Raw genomic sequence first — 19,259 nt, forward strand, 5'->3', positions numbered from 1 at the left:
GGGATGCGGCGGGCAGGGCGGTGCGCCCCGACGGGCCCCGACGGGCCCCCCCCGGCCGGCGCCGCTCGCAGGCGAGGCCGGCGGATAATTTAGGTTAAAACTTAGGGAGCCGTGTCACGGGTGTATAAATAAATAATCACCCGGGGACGGCCGCGAAAGGCCCTTCTCTCCTGGAGGGCTGTGCCGAGATTGCCACATAAATCACGGCGGTCTAATTCAGTGGAAGTTTAATAAACGCCTCCTATTGGAAATGAATGTTCCCCATTTAACAGTTGTATCAGCACCATATAAAACCATGACCCCAATAAATTTAATTTTAGAGGCCGATCAATCCGGGCTTCTCGCTATCGATCCGCAGCGGCTCTGCGCATTTACAGCCTCTTCCGCGGCCCTTCCCGGGGAGGCGGGGGGAAATAGCGTTTCGATTAGACTCTTTATTAGGAAAAGATTGCTCCGAGAGGCCTGAAAATTAAACGGTGACATTTTAATTACTGGACATTGACAAAGGAAGCGGGCGGCGGCTCTCTGCGGGCCGGGCACCCTCCCCCTGACCCGACGTGCTAAGCACCCGGCGGAGGCCGAGGGGCGGGCGGCGGCCGCGCACCGGCCCCCCCCCCCCCCGGGGCTCCCGATGTGCCACCCCTCGGGGCGCCCCGGGCCCCTGCCGTGCGCCCTCGCCCTGCTCCCCGGGGCCCCCTCTGTGCACCCGGTCTCCTGCCAAGTGACCGCCCCCTCCCCCCCCCCGGGCATCCCCCTCTATGCACCCCGGGTCCCTCTGTCCGCCCCCTCGATGCACCCCAGGTCCCCCCCCCCCCCCCCGTGTATCCCCTCTATGCACCCTGGGTCCACCTCCGTGCACGGTCCCTCCTTGCCGTGCACCTCCTTGGTGCACCCGAGGTCCCCCTCCGTGCACCCCCTCACCACGCTGGACCCCCCCGCTGTCACCTCCTTATCCCGTGTGCCTGACCCCCTCCCAGGCCACGCCGTCTCCAGGCCCCCCCGATGGACGGCGGTGCTGCCGCTCACCTCCTTTTCGGCTGAACGAGCCCTCCCTGCACCCTGCCTGCCGGCTCTAAATCTGCCTAATTTCCCTCGGCCGGTGCGGCGGCTCGGTGGGAAGGGATGCTGCGGAATGCAATGCACCCGATCGATAGACACGACTTTATTGATTAGGTTAAAACAGCGCCTTCGCGGAGACGGAGCAGGATGAGCTGAGGGCCGCAATTAACTCTGTCTTCCCCCGCTACAGACACGGCGGGATGGGCCTGGAGCGGGGACACCGTGACACCGCCAGCCCCAGGCCCGCCAGGACCCGGGCGCACTCACCTGGGTGCAGGGCCCGGCCGCCTGCTCAGCCGGGAGTTTTGTCTTGGCTGTGGAGAAGTTTTCCTTTTCCTGCCTGCAAAAGCCCCAGACATCCATTTGCCATTAAACGTCTCCTGGGCTGACCAGCTACTTATAAACCTTGAACTTTTGCTGCAGGACTCCACGGCGAGAGCAGCCGCGATGGGGTGCGGGCGAAGCAGAAGCCGCTCCAGTAGCCAGTAAGGCTCAATCTATAAATCCTGTCCTTAGTGCACACTTGTAGTTTATGGCAATACCCTTTACTGAAGGTAAAACACCCCCAGGTCAGTGCAGATCCTCGGCAGTCATACAGCAAGACTCCAGCTGCAATTTCCGGGGAGGAAAGGCACAGACCTTTGAGCTTTTCCTTTCTTAAAGGCAAAAATTCTTTCAAATTCGATGTGCTCAAATTATTGGGATTTTTTTTTTTTTTTTTTTTTTTTGCATGTTAGGCTTTTGCAGACCAGGCCGAGCGGTGCTGAGCAGCCCTGTGGTGAAACAGCGGTGAGCCGGCAGAGCAGGGCGCTGCGCGCGGGCGAGAGGCACCGCTGGGCTGTGCTCGCCCCGGGGCCGGCAGCCAGAGCCGCAGGCCCAGGGGACGATCCCCTTGCTCCCCCTCGCTGCGGGTCTGTGCTCCCTGGTGCCCGAGAGCTGCCCCCCAGGGCTGAGGATGGGTTCCCCTAAAATAGCTGCTGCGTCGCGCCAGGCTGCAAAGGATGCACCGAGCTCCGGCACGGATGTGCCGGTGTCCCCGCAGGGCAGCAGCGGCACGGGGAAAACAGCGGGGTAGGGGCGAGGGGAGGGGAAAGGGGGCCGCGCGGGTCAGGAGGGGCAGAGGGGACGCGGGGCCCTATGTGCAGCTGCCTCCTGTTTAATAGCTGCGGCTCCTGCTTCGGCTCTGTGCTCACGCTGCTTTAGGCAACGGAAAACCACCCACAGATAAGCTCGCTTGGATGAGGAGGGTCTCGCGCGCACCCTCGGGAGAGGCAGAGAGCCCCGAGCTTGTTCTGTAGCTCTCGAAAACCTGGGGTCATTTCTAAAGGGTTCAGTTCAGTCTGGCGCCAGGCTGCTGCTGCAGGGAGCTGAGGCCCATGTCCCCTGGCCCCGGCATCGAGGGAGGCTGGGCTCCGGCAGGGATGCAAAGAGCAGAATTCCCGGATTTCTCTTCCAACCTGCCCCACATCCTCTTTGCACCATGAAGAGGCAGAAGGGCCGCTGCCGGCAGGCCCTTTTCCTTTGCGCCTCCAGTTAGACTTTCCCCCTAGGGCCGCAAAGCTCTGGGAGTCAGGAAAGCACATACGCTGCTCCCGGAGTCGATCCTCCGGTTCGCTTGTGCTCCCGGATGTCAGAGAGATCAAGCGAAGCTCCTAAGAGCTGCTCCTCGGGATTGCTCAGTTATTAAGGCTGGCATCGCACTGGCCACTGCTGCCTTCCTCTGGCAGCGGTTACGCCTGGGAAGAGGGACGGGTCGGTGGCGGCTCTGACTTCCCGGAGCTGCAGCCTGCTGCAGTGCCCTGTCTCTGGTTTCCTTGCCAGATGCACGTGCACACACACATATATAGACACGCACACATATATATACACACACACACACACACATATATACACACACACATGCAGCTTTTCAGGCTGTTAGCTGGAAAACAAAGACTGACACTTTGCCTTTGGAAAGCTGACAGCGGGATGTACTTGGCTAAAGGGTACGAGAAACAAAATATTTTCTAAAAGCCCGTGCCGCATTTAAGGGCGAACCAGCCCAGGCCTGTCCCGCAGGACGAGCTTTGCCCGGCAGGGAGCGCAGGCAGAGGAAAGTGGGAAACACCTGAAGTTTGGGTGCCGATGGAACATGCCCGCTTCTTCGCAGAGCCTGCAAATCCCTCCCTGCCCCAACACGCTCCTGTTTGGGGCTGGTTTTAATGGTACCGCTCCGACTGCTGCTGCAGGGAGACGAGAAGCCCGTGAGCGAGGAGCGGTGCTGGGGTTACCAGGGGGGTTTTGGGGGCGAACGGGCCGGCAGCGGCCCTGCAGCACCGCCGCGCGATTGCTCCTACGTGCTCCTCGCTGTCCGCTGTGCGGGCCGGGGGCTCGGCGGCAGGGCGCGACGCTGCTGCGTCTCCTGCAGCTTTTCAGCCCAAGAAACGGCCTGATTCGCACTCCAGAAAGTTGCAGCAGGAAGGGCGAGAGCGGCGGTGACGTCCCCAGGCAGCCGAGGCGCCGGCACAGCTCCCGCATCTGCACGGAGAGCAGCGCCCGGCCTCGAGGGCTGCTCGGCAGCGAGGGAAACCTCCCTTCCCATCGGCGTCCCGTCCCCGGCGGGGGGCTCGGGGTCAAGGTGACGGAGCACCATGGGCTGGGCTGGTGGCAGCACGTGCCACCGGCATTTGCAGCACCCGAGTCACCCTGCGCCCGCAGCCCGGCGCACCCTGCTTTGCCCCTTCATCCGGGCCTTAAAATCGCCCTCGGGTGGCTTCACCTTGCCGCTGGCGGCGGAGCGGGGTGGACGCGGTGCCGCAGGACGGATGGTCCCGGTGCCCGTCCTCCTCCTGTCCCTCAACCCACCGCGCTTCAAGGACCGGGGGGAGGAAAGACGAGAGAGGCCCCAAACTTCCGCAGCGATGGCCGGATTGATTAAGTGTACTGATGAAGACAGCAAGGATAATACACATGCCAGTGAATTATAACACTGTCAGCCCGTCCGCCGGGAGATTTTTCACGGTTGCATCAGCTGGCATCCCGGACAGATTTTCAGGGTGACGTCGTCCCCTCCTGACCTCCCTGCCAGCGAAAGTGCGAGGAAAAGCCTTGGGTTTACCGACTTTTTAACTAAATCTGAGGGAGAGACTTTTTATCCAGAGAAAGCTAATGCAAACTGTTAGAGATAAATAAATGAAAGAGCTGCCTCTGGTCTGGTTGGCTCAAAGGGAAGAAATTTGTCTCACTTTAGAAAAAGGACCTGAAGGTATTGGTCACGTCGGCTCATTCATTGCGCTGTTATCTGCCAGGGAGGTTGTGACATCAGAGCAATTAAGACAAACTTTAGTCTATAAGTTCATGCCTGCAACCCCTACACTTCACGAGAAGACAAACGATCCCTCCAAGGAAGGAAACAAAGTATTTTCCAGACTACTTCCAAAGTAATATTTAGGATTTGCAGTGGTTCAGGAGAAATTTTTCACTGCAAGGGTTTTTAACTTGCTGGTATATAATAAACTACCTCAGCTTTTTTAACAACGTTTTATTTCTAATGCAAAAACCAACCAACCAACCCCCCCACCCCATCCCCAACAAAACCACATAAATGCTTAATATGCTAACCTAAAACCCAGTTTATACATTGAGTCTGTCTTTTATGGTCGTCTTCTCTGTTTATGTTTTCGTAATACGCGTCTTAACACAAGGATTGATTAAATATGTGTCAATCTGTTGTGACAAAACACACAGAAATTGTATGAATAAAAAGTACATAGCGGAGACACTGTAATTCTCTGTCTCGCCTTTATGGTGGCGGTGAACCTGGGAGCCTTTGCTTGACCGGAGCAAAGCCGGAGCAGCCTGCAATGCTCCCGACAGCGACGTGGAAGATGAAGGGCGACCACGACTTGCAGGTCCTCCCTGGTGATGGAGGACTTTTGCGCCCAAGGCCCAGGGCAGCCCGGGGCAAGTGTCACCACCAACCTCCACTCAGTGCCCACTCACCTCTCTGCTCGCGCCTTGTCCTACAGCGACCGTGGGCTCCTGTTGCTCGATGCAAGCTGCTGGAGGCTGCCATGACCCATCATGCAAGGGAGGAGAAGGAGGGATCAAGGCAGAGCGGAGACGGGCAAGACACTTTCAAGCAAGCTGCAAACTGCTCTGCTGGTAACTAAAACCCTGGAGCTGGGGCCAGCGGCCCAGCGCGGCTTGTGCCCCCGCGGGGGCTCGCTCCCCCGTGCGTTGGTGGGACGGCATGTGAGCCTGTGCCTTGGCCCTCAGCTTCCTCGCGTGGACGTGCCAGCGGCGCCGTCGCCCTCTGCGCGCTGCAGCCCCCTGCCCGGGGCTCGCGCCGGCGCAGCCCCACGGCCCCATCTCCCCCGCTTCCCGAGCCTTTAGGAGGGGACCGTCCTCCTTCATCTCCCTCTCGGCCTCAGCAAAGCCACCACGTTGCGGGGTCAGGGTTGAGGTCCCCCTTCGACAGCGACTGCCCTGCGTTTTGGGCCTGGGCCCTTGGTCGCTCCTTACGGAGACGGGGCTCTCGTCATTCCTGCTCAGCCCTCGGAGCAAACCCGACGCAGCTGCGCAGCGGCAAGCGACCAGGAGCCCGGAGACACCAGCGGCCGATTGACCGCGTGACGGCTGCAAGAGCCGACATGCTTTTATTGGGGAAGGGCAATTCCTCGCCTCCTCCCCCAGGGGCGAGGCCCGACACTTTTTTTTTTAATTTTTTTTTAAAAACAAATAGACTTTCAAACAAGCATTTTGTGGACGCCTGCTGTCAAAGGCAGCCAACAGCTCCCTGAGAAGTCCTCTCAGCAGTCAGCACGTCATTCTTGCAATAGCAAAGACCAGCAGTTAAAAAATACTCTGGAGCCATGAAATATACAATACATTCAATAACAAAAAATATAGATATAAAATACTTGCTTTAAGGCTGTGTACAGTTAAACTGAAGATTATTTGAGGACATTAAATTGCTCAGCAACAAAGAAACGTGTGAAGAAAATTCCTTAATATGAGGCGGGGGGAAAAGGGCAGCAACACATCCTGAAAGATCTTGTTGATGCTTCTATAAAATATTTTTTAGCAAAATATGATCCAGCTACACTGACAGTCCAAGGTGCGGGGCTGGTTCTGCTCGTCCCAGGTGACCTGCTGTCCTGCGCGCTGCGGTGAGCCCGGGCAGCTCACTGGGGTCCTTGGTTCGCTCGCCGCTCTTCCAGCATCCGGCACACCCACATGGACACGACTTCTGCATTCCCATCGTTGTACTGCACGATGAAGGGGTGGCCCTGGAAAACGGCATAGGCAGAGTTAGCCGAGACAAACACAACTCTCCTGCAAAAAAAAGTATATATATTTTTTAATTTTCTGAAAAAATACATCAGAATATCTTGTGGCTACAATCATAAGAATGCAGTAAAAGACTGGCTCAATCCAGTGAACTTTCATTTAGATCCATATTATCCACGTACACTGTTCATACAGACTCTTTACTGAGGCCGTAGTCTGGCACTCCTTGAAAACACTATATTTTTTATGTTCAGTGAATTCACCATGTTTTGGTTCAGCTCCTTTCTAGGATGACCTGCCAGGCTGTTCAACTTCTAAATAATATTTTGGTAAAAAGATATTCCAGCAAAAACACTTACCCACTAATTTCTTCGTAAAGGTCTGTAATCTCTTAATTTTAGATCTTACCTCTACAACAGCCCCTTTTTATGGCCCTTTCTCATTTATTAACCTAGTACTCTCCTTTGTCTAAACGAAATCAGAAGAGTAATTGTGTTCACAACCTGAACTGCTCCATCTATGGGGCAGAGGCCAAATCGTGCCATTTGGCACGTGAAAACACACAGCAGCGTGAACGCCACATTCATTTATATCCATGTCCTTGACTCATGTCGGTGGAAGCCTCATGCCTTACCCTGCCACACATCCTTCATTCCTTAAAATGGATGGTTCTACAAATTACCTAAAACCACAATATCCCTCCAATGTTAAGTCCCTCTTACTACTTGGTCACTGATTTTCGTGCCCGTAGCTGCGGGAGCACCAGGCGCCAGCGCCCTGCAGCACTTACCTGGTGGTCCATATGGGGAGGCACTTCGTTAGGTACCTATGTGATAGCAGGTGTCACTTGGAGTGATCGGTTGACAAAGAAATGAAAATCTCACTTAACACAACAACTGAAATGGGTCTTCATAGGAAGCTACTGCAGGAAATTACAGTATGATGGAAAGAGGGATAAGTATAAAATATTCTTGCCCATGAATTCAATGGCCACCGCAGACACTGGAAGGCTGCGTCTCAGACACCTCGCAAAAATCAGAACAGCACCTCAGGAGGAAACAAAAATATGGCCTGCAATTTCAGCAGCCAGCTCATGTCTCAATCTGGCCACATTCCTAGAGATGGGAACATGCCATCTTCGGATGAATCTCAAATGAAGTATAAAAATCCACAGGAAACCCAGTACCGCAATTATATAAATGGTTGAAAGAAAGCATTCGCCAGGAGAAACCATCACGGATGATGAAAACCTCTACTCCAAATCACTCAAAAGCAGCTCAGTTTTTGCATCACTAAACTTCATAGTTCTTGCAAACAACGCCTGAAAATAACCAGAGTGGATGTGCTGGGGAGCCTTTGGGGATGGTGACGTACATGTGGGAATTACCAGCGCACACAGCACGATGCCAGCCCCAGCAGCGAGCGGTGGCAATGGGCTCGCTGAGCACGAGAGCTGGGCTGCGCGGGGCCCGCGAAGCCTGGCACGAGGCTGGGCGAAGATGGCACCGAGCGGAGCAATGAAGCAGCACTGGGCTAAATAGAGCACAATAAATCCTCGCAGCGCCTGCTCGAAGCCATAAAACACTCTGTGGGCCAGGGCCAGCAAATGCAGGAGCCACAGGAATAAAATATGCCATCATCTACAAAAAATAGGGAGGAAGCACGAGATGCTCTTGCTTCAACCCTTTGGGATGACTGGAAACTCAGCTAAAACTTTTAACAAAGAAGTATGAGATGTGGGGAGCTCTTCTTCAAACCTTACTGGGACCAACTCACTCACTTGCTTTCCCAGTAAACCTTGCAGAAGAAAGACAGCAGGAATATCCTGGTGGAGTGACCTAGCTGAGCAAGACTTTCACTAGCCAGGAGAACAGGACACACCAACTACGCCATGAAGAGCTGCAAATGTCGCAAGTGTTTTATTTCGCTGCACTGCCTTCTGGTGCCCTGAAAGCTGTCCGTGTAACAGCCCTGGGACTGACCTGCTTTGTAGCACAGGCCCCGGCCAGCCCCGACCCCAGGACCGGCCAGAAGGGCAGCTTCCCTCCCTGTGCGGGCATTTCCAGGCTGCCGCCCACATCCTGGCACCTCTCCAGGCTTTGGGCAAGGGCAGAAGATGCAAGAGGTGTTGCAACCTGAGCCCTGCACACACAGGGCAGAGCCCAGCCCTCTCCTCCACCCCAGCAACCTCTGGCATCTGACATCTCGGCTCGAAACGGGTCGGCATCCAGAGGCAGGAAAGACGCTGCCACTTTGCCGTCTCGATTACAGGAGGTGCTTGCTGAGCTCTGCCATCTTTTAAGCTCACAGAAGAAAACCAATGCAGAGCAGTCCCCATGCCTGGAGGATCCCCGACCGGGCAGCTACGGGCTCCGGCAGCCCACAAAGCCGGCACCATGAGGTCTTCATTTCTTCCCCCAGGGCAATCTCTGCTGCACTCTCCTGGTGGGGAAGCCGTGGATCTGGTCCCTTCACAGTGCAGACGGAGGAACAACATAGCAAGAGGCAAGACAAAGCTAACAAATAAACGAAGGCGAACTCCTCAATAGTCAGGGAGAGCCAGTTCTCATTTCCCTTCATCTCAGAGGGCTAATTCCCATAATTAAACTGGTGAGAGTCAAAGTGATAAGGCCCACCGACTTCAGAGAAGACATGAGGTGTACTAAAAGCAAAGGATATGATTAACCAAAAGGGGCAGGGGGGAGGATACGCAAAGGTGGGACAAGCAGAGAAGCAAGTGTGCAGGTAGGCTAGTAAAGAGTTGGGAGGTCACAGAAGAGGCAACTACATTGGTCAGGACGTTTAGTGGCATAACCTCCTGGCTATAAAATGGATCTTGCTTCAGAACTATTTAAAGGAAACTTCTCCCCACCCATCCATCCAAGAGTAAGAGACTCTGCAGATTTATGCTGTGACCCACACTACACGCACAGCCCGGCTTATCCCCTTGGCAGAGCGGGGATAATTTAATTTAAACCACTATATCCCAGTTATCTCAAACGTTAGTCTGCATAAAATTCCCTTTGTGTGAAAGCGCACGTACATGTGCATGTACGCATCTCACGGAAAACAAACACCCAGCTTCCCAAATCCACAGATACAAGATTCAGAGTCCTGGACCTCCTCACAAAGTACCTTTCCTCTTTTTGTCTCCAGGGTGTGTCACGTGGCCAGTGACAAAATCAGGAATTTCAGAGATGCTTTTTCAAGTGCTTAAATCTCAGCCGCTCTCCTGTTGCGTTAGCTCCACAGTCAGGCACCCGCGCTTTGTATGCGGGGACCTGCAGACGCGGTGACCTTCCCGGGGCCAAGCAGAGCGGATTCGGCTCCGCAGAGGCCAAGCGCAAGCTCCGAGCATCACTGACCTCCCCTCTCCCCGGGGAAGCAGGAGGGCAAACGCACCCAGGCACCATTCGCACTTCTCCCTCCCCGTATCCGCCACCGGTGTTACCGCAGCGGGGCCCCCGGGCGCCCGCCGGCAGGGTTGCTGCAGGTGCCCACAGCTGCACGGAGCTCCTCGCCATCCATGCTGGCGGCCTCGCCACGGATCTGTGCGGCTTAAAGCAGTTCATCACCCGACCCCTGCTAACTGAGGGCCTCGGCATGACTCTCGTGCGGTTACAGGTTTCAAAAGGAAAGTCAGTTCAAAGAACTCGCTTTCCCCGTCTCCGGTTTGTCAGCGCTTCCCGCAGGGCTCAAGCCGCAAGCCCTTAATTTTATCTTGAGGCTTTTGAAATTGTGGGCAGCTGCTACCTGCCATTTCAATCGACCTTTCTGAGTTTGCTCTTCATAACTGCTACAGAAATGGATGTTTTCCCCCAATATTCAATTTTTTGAAGCAAATTGCTTCCTTTCAGCCATTCTTAGTTGTAGACAGCAACTTTAAACTTGACAGGGAGCTCTGAATTTCCCATCCCGGCAGATGTGTGCGTTTTCACACACAGTCACTGCTTGGGAAATGGGCCACCAAGGAAGAAGAGCATATCCAGAGGTATCAAGAGCCCATTCGAGAGCTTCGAGGATGGCAGCGTATAGCTCAATGCTACCAAGAGAAGATGAACACTCTTAAAATGATGCATTTAAGCACACAGATGCTTACAGCACTGAGCATATGGACAATATCTTTTTCCTTCCAACACCTGGCTATTAGAAGTCTTTTATCGTGGTCTGGAATGTCTAATATCAGGAATGACATGGAGGGGAGACAGCACCCTCTTCTTTTTTCTACCACCTACTCAGACATGCTGCATAGATTAGAGCTTTAATGAGTTACTTAATAAAGTCGATCTGAAATATTCTTGTTTTCATTTGATTCCTACCTATGAAAACAATTCAGGAAAGGGCACAATTGGGAACCCAGCAGCAGGAGTCCTGGCGTTTATTCCCAAGCTGCCATATACTTTCCAGCATGACCTTCACGAAGCTGCTTAATCTCCCTCAGCCTCATGGTTAAAAAGGGAATAAATGATTTTGCCCTCTCATGAGAGTGCCATGAGAGTCAGCGCACGTGTCTTTTGTGCAGCACTTTGGCGTTTGTGGGTGCAAAAAAGTAAGGTAAAGGCTTATAATAAACAATATAGCCTAGAAATAGCTGCTTCACCTCTGAAACGAAACAACAGTCAAGGACACTAGTGAGAACTAGGAAAAAACAATCAAGAGCCCACAGACAAGGAAGAGCAGATGCATTGGGGCAATTAAAAAAAAAAAGCTATTAAAGACAGTCCGCTTCTCCCATGAATCTCCTTTACGATGGAGAGACTCCCTGCAGAGGAAGGCATCTCACACCCATATACCCTGGCAGTTAAGCTCACAACAAGCAGGGGAAATCTGTAGGATCTGCAAGGTTTAAAGCATCAGCTAGCCATGCTGTTAGTCCTATCTGCTTTGTTTTGTGAGGTTATTTCACTGAAGCCTTGAGTTTTCCACACTCATTTTGCTCCCTAGGAATAACTTTAACTTGAAATTACTGAGCGTTTAGATTACTGTTTTGTTTTCAAACTATACTGCTCTAGTGAGGATTTTTCGCAGGCTGAAGAGATGTTTTTACTAGAGTTTGATTTTTTTTTTTAATGGGGAATGTGAGAACAGAGGTGTCCATCAAAGCTAAGTCTGCAGTGTCAAGTGGGACTATTTTTGCAAAACTTGGCAGACAAGCCCAGGTGAGCCAGTGAGAACAAGGTCACAAGTGCCATGGGACGTACAAGGTCCAGGGACAGCCCATGCTGAAGTCCAGGCCAAAACCACTTTTCTGCTTCTAATACCTGAACTTTCTAGCCCACAGCTGGCTCAGCATCATCTTGCTGCTGCAGTCATGCCTGCAACTGCAAAATAAATGTATGCCAAAGAGCAACACGTAATTGTGGACAAGGCGCTAGTCCATCAAACTTGCCCTTGGTCTGCTTACAGCAATGTATGAAGAGAAAATGCAATGAAAACTTCATTAAAGGTACTTGCAGTTAGCGAAACTTTCTCCAAAGTCCCAAATTACCATGACTGCACCAGCAGCAGTCAGCTCTGCTCTTAGCAACTTCTTCACAAGATCATCCTGACACGTTCTCAACATCTTGCCATTATTCGCCATCTAGTCCCCTATTCCCCCTTTCTAGGCATCGAGTACTGCAGCCATTAACTCTCACAATCCAAAATATGCTCCTCAGAAACCAGTGCCTTTTGCTGGAGATGGTTTTGAAGGAGATAACGGAGAGAAGTGGCAAGGAGATCAGATGGGGATGAAAGGAAGGAATGAGGGAAAAAATGGGTAAAAATCAAAACTGCTAGTGGAGAAATGCAGCTGCCCAGCTCCAGGTCCAGTGCATGCCCAGGCTGCAGGATGGGGCCATGATAAACTGTCACTTCAAGAAAGAAAAAAACAAACCAAGCCGCAACAGCTTGGGCACCAGCTATTCAAGAATTCTGGCCTCTGAGCGTCTCAGCAACAAATAAAAATCACTGGCGTCAACAGACCTCACTTCAACAGTGAGCAATATGTTCTAAAACAAACATAAGCAACCTGTTGTACTTAAATATTCTGGTATTGATCTGTTTGGTTTTGCAAGGTAATGCTGAAAAAACATTAAAAGCATAGAAGCTTGAAATGTGTTTGCAGTTGCAGTGAACAGTTTCTCACTGCCCTGGTGAGACAACGTTCTCCATTTGGCATGGTGTGCATGCCTTTTTGTGGCAGCCGTTCTTTATTTTTGAGGCTAAGAAGTTAGCTTACTTTCAGGACAGAGAGAGGCCCCCAGTCCTGCCACCAAATCCCCTGGGCAGCTGCAGAGTCGGGGCGCTGAGCTGCACCAGGCTGTCCTGCTTCCAGAGCGGGCTAACACCAGCAGAGAGCACGGCTCTTTGCACTAACATCCACGTCCACTCATTGCAAATTGGCAAATCAGGGACTGATGCTAAACCTTCCTTAGTAAAATCACTGTAACGGAGACCCTGTTCATGCCCTATCAGTGGTGGTTCATCTAACAGTTGAGAGTCTTGGTAACACGAGAGCTCGCTGCAATGCTGATAGGCCTAATCACAGAGGGAAACATTTCGCCGTGCAAAGGGATGCTCAGAAGAGGAGCCCAAAGGTATTGCGGTCCGTCCCCCTACCAGAGCCGATCCTATCCCCACGGCATTTCATCTGCTTGCTTAGACCACTATACATGCTCATTACGGAGTAGCAACCATCTCCTTGCCAATTCTTAAATACTCAGCATTAAAAACCGCTGTTAATCAGTAGGTCGAACACATCCGAGCAGCAGAAAATACACTGGAAAGCTACAGCCAGGCAGCTCTGCCGCACCGGCCAGGGTCCTGGCTCTGCGGCGTCCTGGCGCGGGGGTCCGGCGCAATCTGCCGCTCGGCTGCGCAGCGCTGCGGCAGGCAAGGGAAGGCGGCTGTCGGTGAGCGCGGAGCCGCTCGTAGCGGAAAAGGTCAGGCAGGACGGGGCCGGGGATAGCCACCGAGTGAGTGTCAGCCAGCCTAATTTTGTGTGTCAACTCTGAAAATTAGATAAACAATGACAAACCAGGCTTTTTAAATGAACTTGTCTCATCTCGTTCTCTTGATAAAGGGTACATTTCTCAAGTTGCAGTGTCCCGCCAGACAGGTTAACTCTTTCAAAGGGGAGCACCTCGCAGAGGGTGATGTAAATGATTTAAATATCTGACACGAAATTAAAAGGGCACTGTCCCCCTGAGCACACAGCTCTGGTAATTCGAACTCGTTGCCCACAAACCATCAATCATTTAGCCCAGTCAATTAAGTTGCCATTATTCAAGGGTAAAAGTTCCATAATTTTATCTACCCTTAAAATTCAGCAATTTGCTTTCCTGGCATTCTCCCCAGGTCTGAGGAGTCATCATTTCTGATATTAACCTGCCCACAGCTTATTGCAACGGGCTTTAAATCGCATCCTCGGTGGGACTGCAGACACGCAGGTCTTCTCCAGCCGGTAAAAAGGGCACAACGCAGCACTGCTCCCCATCCTGACCATCTTGGTCAGGAGCAAGCGCAATGCAGGGAGAAACAACATATCTGCTCAGGGGAGACCAAATTCCCTCCGAGAAATAGCCGTAATACGTGGTCTTGCACCACTCGCAGCCCCAAACCTGGGCTTCAGAGAGTCTCCGGCTTCACCGCAGTGAACGTCCCTGCCGGCGTCCTTTCGGCTACGTTGGCCGAGGCATACGCAACCGTTCACGTTGGCTATCGCATACAAGTGCAGTGAGGAGCAAAGCTCCGCTTTGCTACACGAGACACTACTCCATACGCAGGCCGGCCTGCCGCACTCGCCTTTGCCCCCGTGCCGCTGACCGCAACGTGCTCGTGCGGGAAAGCAGCTCGTGCAGCGAGGCTCAGCCCTGCGCGGCAGCCCCCGAGCACGGCCGGGGATAGGCTGGCAATAAATAACGTCGCTCTCCGCGATGCTTCTGCGATTTCGGAGGACTTACCCAGCGCAGAAGAAGCGAGTGTTAATCGTGAGGCTGGTTCAGAGGGTCCATGGAACAGGCTACCAGAGCCAGGATAGCCAAAAAGTTAATTCCCACAGGGAAATACTGGTTGGTCCCCATTTTCCTTGCAAATCTGCACAAGTGACAGGGGCAGGGGACAAGAGGGGGACTGGCAGGACTGTGGTGCTCCTGCCGTGCCCCGGCCAGCCCGGAGGCCGCGGCCGCCATCCCAGGAGTGCGGCCATGGCGCCAGCCGTGCCCAGCCCGTCCGACGGCTGCAGAGCTCGGCACGGCTCCGGCTGCCGCCTCCAATGCTTGGGGCTGCCTGCCAGCGTCCTGCGAGCCGTCCCCTCTACAGCGGGGAGGGAGCTGCAGCGACAGATGTGACCGTAACCCTGAGAAAGAAGGAGGAGGAAGGAGGGAGGGAGAAGGGGTTGCAGGGACTGAGGCCTTGCACTCATGACTATCCGACACCCAGACGTAACCAGCACCCCTAACGAATTAGAAATGACAATAAGAGACCCCCCCCGTATGCAAGGTATGTTGCTAATAACAGCGTTGCTGTGGGTTGCACAGCGCCGTTCTGGAAGTGCCCTCTGTCATAAGAATTCTCCCAGGCTGCACAGTAAAAGGACTGTGCCCAATTTATTACAAAGAAGCAAAGACAAATTATGCATTTCATTTAAAAATCTGAATTCAGCATAACAAAAAACATAATAAAAAGATCCCAACTGTTGCAGGCACAGACTATCAAGACGATGGCAGTGCCCTTAGACAGCATTTCAAATACAGTTTATTAGCGTGTGATATGAAAAGGGTATTTTTATTGCATGATATAATGCAATGGGACCTTGGGCGCTCTGCAGAAGGACCTTGCACTCAGAAGTGTAATGAACCCATAGTCCAAAAAACATTATACTGTACATTAACCTATCATTAATGGCACATTAGGGCTAGGGGCATTGCACGCTTGCTGGTCAGGGCTCCATCAGGACAGTATGGAGGAAACCACAGTCTTCACAGGCTTAAAACAAATAGAGAAAATAAATATTACTGATGGCTACAGGCTGCTTTAAGGGAAGCTCACTCTCCGCCTAACATGCGATTTTGATGCCATTTTTGAAAGGGAGAGGGAGAAGAGTGTGCAGAAGTTTATTAGGCAATATTAGAAACGGCACGTCACTGCTTCACGGCCCGATGCCGCGTGGTGCGTCGGACGCGCCAACCAGAGCTTTTCCTCTACAGAACATGGCAGCTCTGAGCACCGGGGCATCTTTCAAGAACAAAATGAAAACTGCAGACCTGCTCTCCTTCCCCGCCGTTCCCTAATCCCTGCCGACGTTGCCAACGCCTCCCTGTCCGTAAGGGCTGAGACCCAGGAGGAACGCAGGCCCTGGGAAATCCCGGCTCCCCGCAGGACGCCGGCGCTCGTGCCAGGGGCGCCCGCTCAGATGGCCATAGTGCAAACACCGAATCAGAAAAGCCTGGCTGGCAGCTCAGCCCTGGCTGGCTAAAGGAGTGCGAGCTCTGCAATTTTGGGAAATGAGAACTTGGCTGTAAACCAGTGGACCACAGTTATCATCCCCCCCTAGTCCTCCGATTGCTGCTGATGTTTCTATGCTATTTACAGCTCTCGTAATTAAGTGGCGGCGCACGCTCAAGAGGAAATTCCTACCCCTCCCAGGCCGGATGGGAGCAGAAGCCAGGCCTCCAAAACGACAAACACAAACCCCGGCGCTGCAACTGCACTGTCCTCCCAGGATGCCCGGAGAGATGAGGCGCTCGAGTAACCCAAACTACCCTGGACCGGCCCTGCGTCCCCCTCTAGTGACCCCACCACAGAGAAGATTTCATTACTACCGCCTCCAGTAGTGGAGGATTTTACATCTAGAGCTTCTGCCTCCAAGGACAAGCCAAACTAAATGCTGCTCTAATTATCTGTGCTAGCTATCCACAAGGCCAATTTCTGCTCCCACAGCCAGGAATAGCAGCTAGGAATCCTCAGGCCAATACTCTCTAGCTGACTCCCAAATTGTTGCTAATTCATGGGCAGCGAAGGTGTTTGAGTCCCCCGCGGCCTGCTCCGCGCAGCAGGCTTCCCCCCACTGCTCGCTTCTAAGGCTGGGCTGGGGTAAAAAACTGGAAACCTTCAAACACTTGCACTGATCCATGGAGACATGGAATAGGCACACGGGTGAAAAGACCCTGCAAAGACACTGTGTTTAAGCACAATCTGGCTGTTGCATCCCTTGTTTTACTTTTGCCGTTTTAGGATGCATTTTGATCATGGCAGCTAACCCTTCACAGAACAGGACGGGTGTCTGAAGTGCTCAAAAAAGGAGTGACTGGGAGGCTTGGCATGTCTAGAAAGCATGTCCCAGTGTCCAAAACCTCCAGCAAGGTCGCCCCTTGCTTAACAGACATCCTTCTCCAGACAGGAGGCCTCCTGGTCTCCCACATGGCACCTGCCGTGATGGGACTGGGTATGTCAAATCACAGCCAATCCGGCCGGAAAGCATTATCTTTTCCTATTGACTTGGACGTCTGGGTTTGAACGGGTACCAAGTGTTTATTGGCCCAGTTCTCTCTCACACTTCCTACCTTCACAATACCGACTACTGAGGGCGAGAACTGCCTCTTGCCCGGTTTGGTACAAAATTCAGCATAGCTGAGGGCCTCCTCTCAACCGGGCGCTAGAGTGAAATCTCCCACAGCAGGCGCCAAACACACGGTGCCTCAAATACATCTGCAGGAGCCTGCAAAACACAGGCAGGCTGAGGACCAGGCGGTCCAAGAGCCAGAAACAAACCCACCCCTGTGCTAACTTCTTCTCAGTGTTTCCCACACCCATGAGGACACCACCTGTAGCTTCTGCCGGCTTAGGGAGCAGAAAGGACTGGCGCCAGGGACTAGAGAACGGTGGGTACCAAAAAGGGTCAGAAAGCTGCAATGAGCAATGGCGCCTACCGGGTGCAGATGAAGCAGGCATAAGCACACATCTATAAGCGAAATCAAGTATCCCTAGTCTCCTTGAAGTTTCTGCTCTCCTTCCTCATTCCCTTTTTCTGAGCCGTTAATAGCACAGCCCCAGCCTGCTAACCACTTCCACGCCGAGTGTCAGAAAGTGGTGAGTTTTGTTTGTTGCATGGCCTCCCTAACATACATTGTAATTAAAATGTTGATTACTAAACAGTTTAAATATATGACAGACAATGCAGTTAAAGCCTACAGTTAGGTCAATATGTGATTTAGATTTGCCATTTAAAAACTCCCATTTAAATTTTGCATACATTAATCACTACCATACTTCAATGTTCTGATATCCACCTGACTACACTATTAAAATAAAACTTGCTGCCCCAGGGAAATCCTACTTATTCTTAATTGTTTCGAGGCTTTGATGGGCTTTTAATCTAAGATTAATTTATGCAATTTTAAATAACTCTTCTTATGATTAATAAGCTTGAAAATTAAAAGGAGTCTAAAGCAATTATAATGAGCATTTGGTCATAACCTCATTAGGAGAAGGAGTGAAGGATACAGCTCTGGAATTCTTACAAGACTACAATTTAAGGTTACTTTCAGAGGAGTCAAACATAGTTCTTGAAATTGCAAAGGCAGATTAGTCTAGGTCAGTGTTAGAGTCGTGGCTATCTAGATTAGCACACTAATGATTTATCCCTCTGATGATATTTAAGATGGTGAAAAGATGGTACAAAGTATATCAGACAAAATGATAAATGAATAATGCTACTAAGCAGTTAAGTTTTGGAACTAGATTTTCAGTTTACTATTATTTTGTCTTTTAAGAAGGATTCCTTTTTTTTTTTTTTTTTTGGTATTTTTTCTGTGTTTGTAGACTAACTTTTTCCAATGCAGTTTTACTTTTTGTATGTTAAAGTTAATGGGAAGTGATTTTCAGCTGCTCTAGTATTTTGGTTGAGGCATCAAAAAGGCTGCTACAGTTTACAGAATTTATCTTTAAATAATGACATTTCCCAAGTGCAATGGATGGACTAAGAGGAAGAACAGCTTAACTTGTTATTCTACTTCGGTGCAGATATCGCCATTCCCGAGTTTCTTGCCTCCATCGTAACTCACAGGGAAAGCCCTTGGTGGCCCGTCCCTCTCCAGCACTCTAAGGCCCGCCACCTGAAGAGGAACGGTCCACACACCACACCTGAATTTGCACTTTTAAACAGTAATACAGATTCCCCCATTATGATTAAAAAACTTAAAAAAAAAAATAAAAATCCTTCTTCTGAAGCTTTGGACATTGGCCATAGCCAAATGATGTGCTGGTGGCCTTAAAAACAGTCCTCAGGAACCTCTTGTGCTCCTGGCTGATGTGTTCGGGCTGGACACTGAGGACTGTAAACTCATCCCTGGAGCCAGCATCAAGAGGGCGTTTTTCTTCTGGCCAGCTCAGCGCGAACTAGTGCAGCTACTCTGCCTTCTGCAGCACGGAGCTCGCCTCACACTACTCACTTCCCTCCTGCGGCAGGGCCCTAGGGTGTGGGGTGCGCGTGTGTGCGTGTTCATGCCGGGGGGATTTTTGCTGTTCTCTTCCTGTGGCACGCAGTAATCTCTGGGGCTCCTTCTGGACTTCTGTCCTGAAGGTCTTACATTTATTACGGGGTTTTGGTTTTGGCTGTGGCACAGAGGAGTCTATTTGCCCATCTGCAGATCATTCTTTCCGCGGCAGTTTTGCTTTTGATATTTGCTGTTAAACCAGCGACTGTGCTTGGCATGTCCCTTAGTGCTTAAGCTAACAAAACAAGTTAAGTTAACTCCTAGCAAAGGTATGTCTTGTGATGACTCTTAAAAAATTAAGGCAACCAAAATATAATTGAAGTGCGCTTTTGCAAGTGTTGCCGAGGTTAGGAAGAGCAGCAGAAGAGGAAAAGAGAGAGTGGCCCAAGGCTGATCGAGTATGTCAACATTAGCAAGCTGTCGACAGCAGAAGCAGATCCGTAGCATGAAACG

General features: G+C 51.8%; 1 protein-coding gene across 2 annotated transcripts in view; it reads right to left on the reverse strand.

Moving 5' to 3' along the window:
• Positions 1-6,136: 6,136 nt before the first annotated feature.
• Positions 6,137-19,259, reverse strand: part of MAP2K5 (mitogen-activated protein kinase kinase 5) — a 145,898-nt gene continuing 132,775 nt past the window's right edge. For both annotated transcript variants that reach the window (XM_067305489.1, XM_067305488.1), the window contains one exon: positions 6,137-6,329. In XM_067305489.1, the coding sequence (XP_067161590.1) occupies positions 6,225-6,329 (105 nt within the window). In that variant the 3' untranslated portion in view covers positions 6,137-6,224. The remainder of the gene's footprint in view (positions 6,330-19,259) is intronic.

The sequence above is a fragment of the Apteryx mantelli genome, chromosome 15, assembly GCF_036417845.1.
Source record: "Apteryx mantelli isolate bAptMan1 chromosome 15, bAptMan1.hap1, whole genome shotgun sequence".
Taxonomy (NCBI): domain Eukaryota; kingdom Metazoa; phylum Chordata; class Aves; order Apterygiformes; family Apterygidae; genus Apteryx; species Apteryx mantelli.